At 41.9% G+C, this 11,490-nt stretch overlaps 1 protein-coding gene across 6 annotated transcripts in view; it reads right to left on the reverse strand.

Moving 5' to 3' along the window:
* The window catches only part of htr4 (5-hydroxytryptamine receptor 4), an 82,224-nt gene that overhangs the window by 17,231 nt on the left and 53,503 nt on the right, over nt 1-11,490 (reverse strand). For all 6 annotated transcript variants that reach the window (XR_016114140.1, XR_016114139.1, XM_088989426.1 and 3 more), the window contains 3 exons: nt 9,143-9,256; nt 6,853-7,053; nt 1,996-2,149 (listed from right to left, as the gene is read on the reverse strand). Coding sequence is in view for 4 of the 6 variants with exons in the window: in XM_088989424.1 (XP_088845550.1) it covers nt 1,996-2,149; nt 6,853-7,053; nt 9,143-9,256 (469 nt within the window). In the remaining 2 variants the exon portion in view is untranslated. The remainder of the gene's footprint in view (nt 1-1,995; nt 2,150-6,852; nt 7,054-9,142; nt 9,257-11,490) is intronic.

Below are 11,490 nucleotides of genomic sequence, written 5' to 3' on the forward strand. Positions count from 1 at the left end.
TGTGTGCCCTGCGATTGGCTGGCAACCAATTCAGGGTGTCCCCCGCCTCGTGCCCGAAGACAGCTGAGATAGGCTCCAACAACCCCCGCGACCCTAATGAGGAATAAGCGGTACGGAAAATTAGATGAGATGAGATGCTGTTATATGCTTCGTCAACATGTGTGACTCGAATACACAATTGAAGCACAGACAACCTGGAGTCAATCAGGTCAACAGACACAGCAAGTTAAACTGTCATCTTCATCTAGGAGATCTAGCCTTGGACAGAATTTAGGACTTGGGATACTCCTTGTGTGTGTGTGTGTGTGTTATGTATGCATGAATGTATATTTTTACATTCCCAACAAAACACCAGTGACAACAAGGACACTTTAACTAAGACCATCCGGATGTGGCATTTGTCCAAAACTGCGTCACTGTCAGACTTTGGGACTTTTAATTAGACCCTCAGAAAGGAATAAAAGTGACAAACGACACAACCACTCTGTGTGTGTGTGTGCGTGTTGGTAAAATTGGACCACAAGCCAAGTCGCTAAGTGAGGATGAGCAACAGAGGTGAGGGAGTAACTCATTCTGGTCTCACAGGATGACACCTGCCTTGCATTCTATCGAAGCAATAAATGGCACTAAATACAAAACAACATTGTTAAAAGGCTTTTTGGAGACAATTTTGAAACAAAAGTGCTCAGTAAAGGATCATGCAATGTTTTTGTTGCTATTAGGCAGCATTTCAACATGTTTTGGTAGTTGCCTTGAGGGGGAGGCGGGGGGGGGGGGTCAGTGAGTTTCATGAAAAGCATCTGCAAGCTTCATCTGTGTTGTTCACATTCAATTTTCATAATTTCTTAATTAACTCATTCACTGCCATTTACGAATTTATTCGGGAATTGAAAATATGACGTAGAGCGCCATTCCCCAATTTGTTCGGGTTTTGTTTTTTTCTTGTTTGGGTGCTAATAAAGCGCTGGCCATCGCTTCGCTGGCCTCTGGCAATGTTTTTTTACATTTTTCAAGGGGGTAGCATTTCCTTTTTTTCCATGTTAGCGCTTTGTTCCAGCTTCAGCTGTTGTTAAAGAGTTATATCTACCAATATGTATGTATTGCATTGTATTTTGGACAGTCACCCTCATTTCAAGCTCATATAACTCCAAACCCATATCATTTAAGAATTAACTATTTATTTCTGATGAAAGAAGAGAGTCTAAGGTTTCTTATGCTGTATTGAATGTTTATGTAGTCCCAAAACTCAATATTCTGTGGGCCCTAGAATTCGAGTGACAATGACAAAACCCTGGCACTGGAGTGGACACATTTTGCACGTCTGACAGTGACTGAGTTAAAACTAGTATTTAAGATTAAAAAAAGAATCCATCTATTATCCAAGTCAAATATTCCTCATATGTGAGAATAATATCATTCAAAATCATTAAGTGAACACAAAAACATTTTATGAGTGCAATCATGGGTTTGCTGCCATTGTCTATGAGCTGAATTCAAATATCAAAGGCTCTTTCTCGCACGAAGGGCCCATTTTGAGAAAATAATGAGAACAAATCCATCCTTGGTTTTGTTAGTGAGGATGTTCCCTTTGTCTTTGGTTGCCCACAATAAAAGGTCACTCGATAAAATGTGCAGTTTTACTGTACTGGGGAGTAGAGGGGTGGTATTGTTGTTGGTTGAGAAAACCAATCACTGTGCATCTGCTGTGACCACAATTTACCCAGTGTGATGTCAATCTTGTCAATACAAAAAAACTGCAATTGTGCCGCGATTTGTGTTCTTTTCAAGAGAAATAATAATTTTTTGAAACAGAAAAACTGGAATCCAGTGGTCTCTTTTTCCCTGATTTAAAAATTGAAAACATTGAAATGCTACTTTTCTAAATAAATCCCGGATCATTGTCAGACATTTTCCCCAAAAAGGTACACTTGTGCAAAAGTAAAATAACGTTTTTATTCAAGGAAACCAATTGCAATGCTCAACGTGGACACTCACCACATGGTCGATGCCGATGGTGTTCCATCCTTGCATGATGGGCAGGAAGGAGATGAAGGTGGGGATCACCCAGCATCCGCCAATCATAAGGGCCACGCGCATGGGTGTCATTTTGTTGCGGTACACCAAAGGCTGGCAACAGATAGCGTAGTACCTACAATTACGCACGCACGCACACACGAACAAACACACACACACACACACACACACACGCACACACACACACGCACACACACACACACACACACACACATTGTTTTCACAAGTGACCATCATATCAAGCATTCATTCTAAAATGGCTCAAGTTGTGTTTTCTGTTGATGCCATATGATGGTTGCTTGCTAGAGTTCAGACGATGAGAAGCCCCGATTCTACAATTGCACTGTATGAAATACAAGACCTATGAAATACGAGACCTTTGATAAACAATACTGAATAGGTAACTGCCCTCAATGTCCCGAAAGCAGACTCACCACTGAACATTTTCTCCCATGAAAAGATTCTGTTGTCTGACGCACCCATTTAACGATTTTTACATCAATATTTGCGCCAACGCCACTTCCTGTTTATGTGTGACAATTGATCAGTATTGAGCGGTATCACAAAGCGAGCACGTCTGCTCACTCACAAGTTTAAACCTTGATACTGTGAAACATGTGCAGACCAACTGGCCTGGGTGACAGCCATGCAACGTATCCACCCTTTGCAATCTTTTTCAATCACATTTATGAACATAAACGATTGTTCAGAACCTGGGAAAGATTGGTTATCCGGTCCCCTCTGTAATCTCCCTGGTACTTTGCATACCTCTCAGCATCTCTAGTTGAGTAATGACATAAGATTACTTGAGCCCCGCAATTTTCTCTGCGTATTCAAGACATCGGCAGTTCGGGCACAACCAAAAATAATCAGTGCACACTTTTTCTTGAAATTGGCTGTTCTTTTCTCCATTTTTTCTCTTTGTGGCTCTTTTTGAAAATACATGCCAGGGACAGGATGTCTTTTCCTTCTGGTTGGTCTCAGAATAATACATACTTAATTGAAAATCGTCAGACGCCTAAACCACAATAAATAAATGAATGAATGAATGAATAAAACATCCATCCATCCATCCATCCATCCATCCATCCATCCATCCACACACACACACACACACACACACACACACACACACACACACACACACACACACATACATACATACATACATACATACATACATACATACATACAACGGCGAGGACAAAAACACAACAAAAAGGTGATCTTCACAAAGATTAAATTGAAGTAATATCATTCTGTGGGCTGCAAATGGCCCTCGGGGTGAGAGTTTGAGACCGTTTCCATATGCTGATCATGTTTAGACTAGAAGGAGATAAAATATGGATCAAGTGTAGAGTAGATGTAGTTGAAAAAGACGATATGTGGATCATATCTGGAAGTCATCTAAATATAGACTACATCTGAGATGAGATGAGTGTCTCACATTGGATATTCTCCATGTTGATGACATCTGGATCACATGTAGACTATTTGAAAACAACATCTGCACCACATGCAGTTTGTACAATATCTATACCACATGTAGACTGAAAGGAGATTGTGTCTATAAAGCAAAAGCAAAAAATATGTACATAAATGAGACAGTTGACACCATTTGGAGATACATATTTTTCGTTCAACCGAGATGTAATATTCACAGTAGTCTATGGTATAAAATACCATAGACTACGGTTTATGTTCTCATTTAAGTTTATTTTGTGGTAGAGCAACTATGTCAACACTTGATGGATTGTAGTAGTTGCACAACTAAAAATAAGTTGTCAATTTTTGACATCTGAGCATGTCACGTGTCTTCATTCTGCTCTTTTGTGGCTCAGTATCCGTCTTCATTCATTTACTCATTCCTCCATTGGTCTTTTGGAGAAAAGGAGTGTTTGTGGCACAGCTGTTCACTTGACTTCTTCATGCTTTTTTCCCTTTCCCCTCCTGTTGTCTTCTTGCCCTCCCAATGCCTCTGTTGAACAAGAGAGGATAAGACCGCTGCAGGCCAAACGCTCCCTTCTTTTGTGTCTGGTTGTGATAGCTGCTGTAAACGAGCTGACTGAATGCGTCTCTTCTCGCTTTCTGCGTCTTCTCTCAACAAAGCGCTTTATATTCTGTGACAAGAAAAACCCACGAGGAGCAGACGACTCATGAAAGTTCAACACACATGGATACAACGTAAAGATCACATCAGGACTACATATACGCTAGATCTGCCGTTTTTCCGTCATTATAAGATGGTTCAAAGTATAAGGCAGTGACGTGCAGTCAGTGGAGGCAGGTGAGGCAGTGCCTCACCTGTCATCATGGAAAGCTGTCATGGAAATATCAAATGAAAAAATAAATTAAACAGTTAGATGTATTTAGTGATTTGTACTTTAAAGTTCTTGTCCATTTAACTTCACCGTTCTAGGATTTTTTTTCAAAATCGCTGAATTTACCGTTCAAATACTAAATAGAGACGAGCGGTGACGTCATTGATGACGTCAGTGCCTCACCAGCCATGAACCTCACCGCACGTCACTGGTATAAGGCGCACATTCTATGAATGGTCCATTTTAAAACGGTTTTCATATATCACATATAATGTGCACCGTGTTATAAGGCGCATTGAATGGAAACTAATAGTAAATGAATGGAATATAATGCAATACAATGTAGCTTCATTTACTGTATTAAAAAAGCATTCACAAGTGCTGTCAACGTCTTGCGATCAATGTCGACCTGTAGATTATACTACGCTGTAAGTAGATCAATTCCGGATTGGAGATCTACTTTGTATTCTACAGATGGATCAAACCTGAACTACATGTAATCTATATAAGGCTAAAATTGGTAACAGATATAGACTATTTAAAGATCATATCTTGAGCACTTGTAAACGAGATACGCAATAGCACCAATCATCACCAATAGCACCAATCATCACTCATCAACTTTTTCACATAAATATTCTTGGATTCAGGAGACCACAAAATCACTTGCATCCCACTTGACAATGTCTCTCTATGCATACAATCAAAGTGGAAACGAGTCACCAATTGCTGACTTCACTGATTTGTGACCGCCTTGTCCCATGTGAAGGTCTGCTTGCTATTCCTTACAAATTGACTTTGTTTCCTCGAACCTCCTGAATGGATTCCAGTAAGTGCAACAGATTCACAGTGTACGAACTGTGCACCTCCTGCAGAACAATTTTAAATGTTTTAAGCCAAGCTATGTACATCTCCAAAACCTCTCCCTGGGCAGGTTTAGACCACACATTCCCATCGTTGTGCTAGGAATGAAAATAAGACACTTGACCCCAACATTTTTTGAGAGGTAGGGCATGTCTAGATCACACATAGATCACAGGTAGCCCAGATATACGATACGTGAACCATGTCGAAGTATCATGTAGATCACGTTTGACCTTTTTGAGACTGTACAAAAATAATGTCTGGATCTCACTCAGATTAAAAGGAAGTGAACCACAGATACAGGAGGCTACGGTAAGGAATCAGCATGCCATATTCCATCACTCTTGTGGTTCACAACAACATGGATACTCATTGAAAGGCAAACAACTTTTGTTAATCTTGCCAAGGTGCCCCTGAATTCACTGCGGGCCACTGACTGGATCACTATGCAACACTAATTACTGTCCTGTACATGGTTTGACCTGAGGGAGGCAGTCCATGACAGCCTCAAACCTTCACAGAAGGTCACTTCACTAAAGCAGAGGGTAAAAGTTTGTCCATGCTAAACAGGCACAGCAAGACAAGAGGTTGGAGCACAAAGTGAGCAGGAGAGTCTAAAGTATCTCGTCTTTATCTCCATGATTGTTCTTGTCAAACAGCAGCAATGTGGCCGTTGTTCCAAATATTACTTTTATAAATTTCACTGTGGGTTATTTCTTGATTCTCTTTATTCCTCTTCCGTGAGGTGGAAGTTATCATCTGAAACAAACTAAATATAATGAAGGAAATGTTAGTGCGAGGGAAGATGAGGCATGGTGTGATAATAATGACAGCAGGGGTCCCATGCGGGCTATTAGAAATCCTCTCACGCTGAATTGTTTACACAAGGTTGTGGGGACGCGGGGGTAGCTGGGCAATGTAGACCAGGGTGAAAACCTCTTATCAGTCCCCATGCCAGAACCAGTACCCCCAACCCCATGTACACAAACCCAAACACAGATGAGGAGTGTTGCTTTCTTTTTTCATCATAATTTGTTAATACAGGTGAATAGCAGGTGGCCCGCTAACCGAGTGGTTAGCACGTCGACTTCACAGTGCAGATGTCGTGGGTTCAATCCCCTACTCAGGCCTTTCAGCATGCATGGCAGGCTGACACATTGACACTCCAAATTGACACATGGTTGGAGTGTGAGCGAGAATGGTTGTTCGTCTCTGTTACCTGCGTTTGGCTGGCAACCATTACCAGCATGTATTAAGCCATGATTCACACTAATAAAAACTGTTTTTAGGTTTCTTGTGGGTCAAAATAACAGAATGCAGGACACATACTGTAGACAAACAACCATTCATGCTCACATTCACACCCAGGAATGACTTTGAGTGTTCTGTCACTCTGATCGTGTATGTTTTTGGAATATGGGAAGAAAGCACAGCACCTGGAGAAAACCCATCCATAATCTATGCCGCATCTCTGCACTGGCATGCTTGCTAGTCAATCACAATGCTGCCAAGCAAGATCAAGCAGGATGTTCTGTCACACACACACACACACGCACACACACTGCTCATACTTTTCTTTTAGATTTTCAAGCATATATCTGCTTTTTGGTCCAGTGTCGAACTTGGATCTGACCTGTCAAGGGCGATGCAGCACAGGTGCATGATGGAGGCGGTGGTGAGAAGCACATCCAGTGAGGTGCGCACCAGGCAGAAGGTTTCGCCGTAGATCCATTGCTCGTGCACCAGGTCGATGGCGCCGAATGGCATTACCAGCAGTGACACCAGCAGGTCGGCAAAGGCCAGCGACACGATGAAGTAGTTGGTTTTGATTTTCCTGCGTTAGATGCGCACAATTCATGTCATTTAAATATCATTTACTCGTGGGCTTAGTGTTAATACAGAGTGGGGTGGAGGGGTCTTATCACAAATGAGCCCTCCGATGATGCAACGTACTACTCATGTAGGCTGAAATGCTGAGTCATGTGCAATACAAGGCTGCTATTAACAAAATGCACGCCCACATTGGGCTTTTTTTGTTTGTTCCTCACACACTGCAGCTTTTGTGAAGGGAACTTGTTGAAAGATCAATGTTTGATTTAATGTTTTTGTTTTTTTTAAATACTGTAAAATAAAATAAAAAAACAATGAAATAAAACGTCCTTCACTGTCAGTCAACAAAGTGAGGGTTGATTTATTAAATAAGAACGAATAAGTAAGGTATAAATAAAAAGAAAAACTAAAACTAAAATCAAGTTTCTTTTATGTTTTCATCAAACCAATAATGGAATAACAAGGGCGCAAGGGTGTGCTGGAGCCTTTACCAGCTGTCTTCAGGCAGTCGGCGGGTGACAACTGCAACTGGTCACCAGCCATTTGCAGGGCGCAAAAATAGACGAATAACCATCCATTATCACACTCACAACTAAAGGCAATTCAGAGAGTGCAGCAGTGTGTGTGTGCGTGTGTGCGTGTGCGTGTGTGTGTGTGTGTGCATGCGTGCGTGAGTTTGCATGTGTGCGTGTGCATGTGTGTACGTGTGTGTGCGCGCGTTCCTCTATGGGTGTGTTTCCTGGTAGACTAAGAAGCAATGAGGCAAGAAGACACAAAGATGGTGTGTCATTGTTCTCCCCTCGGGGAGTCCAGATACCGAAGCACATTTTCCCTGTTCGTACGCAGCACACTTATACACACGCACACATTCCACTTTCATCTTTGTGATGTCATGAGAGGCTAGCTCTCAGCGGGACAGGACAAGGAGTGCAATGGACGACAGGTTTGAATGCAAACAAAGATTTTAATAAAGGGAATTCACAAGCAAAAAAAGGCAAGAATAGCGTCCCCTCTAATTCTTAAATCATAATAAATTCTCTTCTGAGGTGAAACTGAAGACGGAGTTCTTTTCCATGTGTTTCTAGGCCTCATCCCTCTTGAGTTCCTTCCTCGGTAACCGAGCCACCATTAGTAAGGTTTCAGATCCGGTGTTCCGTGCTATGGGTCCAACTGGCGACGAGTTCCATGCAGCAATCAGTTTCTCAATGTTTCTCCACAGAGGACAACAATGGAGCTTGTCTCCCCCGGCCCCACACTCAGAGGCTCTCTGGCCTTAAAGCCTTGCATGCCAATCAACCCGTGATCAGCCACAGGTGTGGGGTGTGGATTGCTGCCTTCTACCAGATGGGGCCAAAACTCTCTCTGGGTGGAGCCATCTTAGGGCAATATATTTCCCGTCCAGGTTCCAGCCTCCCGTGACATCACACCTTGCAAGTGATATGCATCAGTCAGCATGTGCACCTTTTGTACTTTATATAAATTCATGGTTTTATCCCCAAACCAAGATTGCACACACACGCACACACGCACACACGCAGAGAGAGAGAGAGAGAGAGAGAGAGAGAGAGAGAGAGAGAGAGAGAGAGAGAGAGAGAGAGAGAGAGAGAGAGAGAGAGAGAGAGAGAGAGAGAGAGAGAGGAGAGAGAGAGAGAGACAGAGAGAGAGAGAGAGAGACAGAGAGAGCACAGGTTATTTTTACTGCGGATGCACCTGTGTTTATGATTATATTTAAGAGCACACATGTGCCTCTGACACACCAAACGAAGTTCAGATATTTGATTTGGGTTTTCCTATTCCAGTGAACCCCCCCAAAATCATCAGTGGCTGTCAGTTATCAGTGGATTTTTGCAGTTCGCTATTCGGCCTATGGTCATCGTACATGAAGAGCGGGGGTCCCCTTCATGTATATTTTTTTGCTTTCTTGCAGAAACTCGAAGGCTTTGTAACTAATTAATTGGACTTTCATACTGTTCGTCATTCCATTCAACTTGTCACAAGGCCTCTGTCAAAACACAGGAGAATCACCCTTAAAGCACAAGGCTGCCATCACTGAGGAGACAAAAAAACACATTTGAAAGGACACAGTATGGTACCTGAGTTGCCTGTCCTTGCAGACAGCCACCATGACCAGTAGGTTTCCCAGGATGCTCATCGCCATGACAAGAGACAGAAAGCAGATGAGTGCCAACCGCTTTGGCATGCTGTTGCTAAGGAGACAACACAGACATACAGATAAGCTACAAGTCTCTCTTGACATATCCTGTCAATAATAGAAATAACTGACAAAACTGGTTTGAAACTGGTTTGAAAATGGATTGAAGACTTTGGCAAAGTTTAATTTTTAGTCAGTGTTGGGAGAAACACAATATGAAGCCATACACCATCTGGGTTTTGACATTTCTGCCTAAAATAAGTATTAGGTTTTAACATTAGGACTTCACCTATGGCTTTAAAACAGAATGTCAAAATACGATTAAGGTTTCACAGTCGTTTGACCTGTTTAGGTTACCGTAGGGTTTCAAATCAGACATGAGGGTTTTAAAGGACAACCGACGTCTCCGGACAAGTTGTGTCAATAATTTGTAAAATGGCTTCAAATGACTTCTACTGAGCGTATTTTACAGAGTTTCCACTACATATAGCCATATTTTACGTTTTAAGACTCGCGCTGAATATTCTGGAAGTCTTGTTTTTGAGTTGGTGACGAGTCCTCACCCTACGTCATTGAAGGAACGGCCCTGACCGAAAAAATTACACATTGTAGCAGTCCGTCCATCACGTCAATTCATTTTGCTGGACTTGTTTGGTCTGAAAACTTTGTGTTGCACCAAAAAGAGGCAGAAGAGGGCGACAAAGCTCCGTGTAAGGAATTAATCAGCCTGTGGAAACGGGCTGATTAATTCCTAAATCTGAAGCCATTGTTTTGATTCTCCAGCAATGCAATACGTCTTGGCGTGACGTCACGAACTGGGGGCGGGACCTTCTGAAACTGGCCACTTCCGGGTTCATTTTTTTTGCAGATTCTGGACACTTTAAGTCATTTTTATTGGTGTTTTGCATTTGACTAAAATATACTGCGTGTTTTGGGTATTTTAGATGCTACATAACGTTTTTCTGATGTCAGTTAGGAAACAAAAAAGTGATGTCGGTTGTCCTTTAAGCCAGTGTTTGGGTGGAGTCTTCAGAAAAGTTTATGGTTTCAAGTGATTGTTTCAAGCCATTTTTGCGTTTGTTCTCTCTTATTGGGCACACACAGCCGCCTTTGTGAGGCTTAGTGGGTATCAAACACAATCTCCAATAAATTGTGTCAGAGTCCGCGACCAGGTCACAGTGTGGTGTGATGAGAAGTCAGAGTTTCAAGCTTGGGTTTGGAGTATAAAGTAAGGTTTTACGACTGGGTTAAGGGTTTCAATTGAGGGCTGCAGTTTCATTTCAGGGTCTTAAACCGGAGTTGAAAAGTATAGAAAATAGGGTTTTAGTGAGTGTTTGGTTTTTGTTTGAGTTGCAAGACAGGGTTCAGGTTTTGAAGATTTCAAGTTAGGGTTTCAAGGCATGATGAATGTTTGAAAGTCTCCTTTGAAGGTGTGAGCCTTTAAAATTAGCATTTCAGACACGGTTTCCGTTTATATGAGTCAGAATACTTTAAACTAACGGTACACTTGAGTCCATATTTTGACTTTCGTACCCAATCTGAGGCATGGTGGCAAGCTGTTGTGTGACATGAAAAGGCCTTTGGGCGAAAATACATTATGATGTATAAACATTTGGACGACATTTGCTATCAGGCTTTGTCTGCTATGGGAAATTGCTTTCATTTCAACTCAGTGTGATTCAAAATAATTACATTCATCTGAATAATATAAGCCTGAGAGATGTTGTCTCAACTCTGGTCGAAATATCTATATCAAAATGACCATTATTATCATCTTTGTCATAACTGCACAGCTTATTGTCACTACAGGTCAGTGCACACAATATAAAAAAAGTCATTACTTGAAGCCCTCCATGCGGATCTGTAATGAAGCCGAGTCGAAATGGTAATAGGGGGATTGACAGCTGTGAGTACATGCTGTGCCGCCACATTGTTAAACGCCAACTCATGCGAGATTAACATCAAATAATTTCCATGCTGTCACCAGAGCAAATTATGACTGTCAATGAAATGATTCCCCCTAAAGCCATGAGCAGCCACTCCAAAATGGGAATCACCACACTATGTGAAACATTATCATGTCAAATCCCAGAGGTAAGCAAAGCTGCATTGAGTTTTACCAGGGGTCGACATTGGCTCAACTTGTTCGGTATGGAGAGGAAAATAATGAATTTCCTCAACGAAATTTGACAGACAAGCTCAGTCCTTATCAATTTTATAATGAAGAGGAATAGTAAGGTAGTTTTTAGGCGCTAAAGCCGGTAGCCACTGCCAATACCATCGGGGTCT

The sequence above is a fragment of the Hippocampus bargibanti genome, linkage group LG02, assembly GCF_051943395.1.
Source record: "Hippocampus bargibanti isolate YZ-2025 linkage group LG02, ASM5194339v1, whole genome shotgun sequence".
NCBI classification, from domain to species: domain Eukaryota; kingdom Metazoa; phylum Chordata; class Actinopteri; order Syngnathiformes; family Syngnathidae; genus Hippocampus; species Hippocampus bargibanti.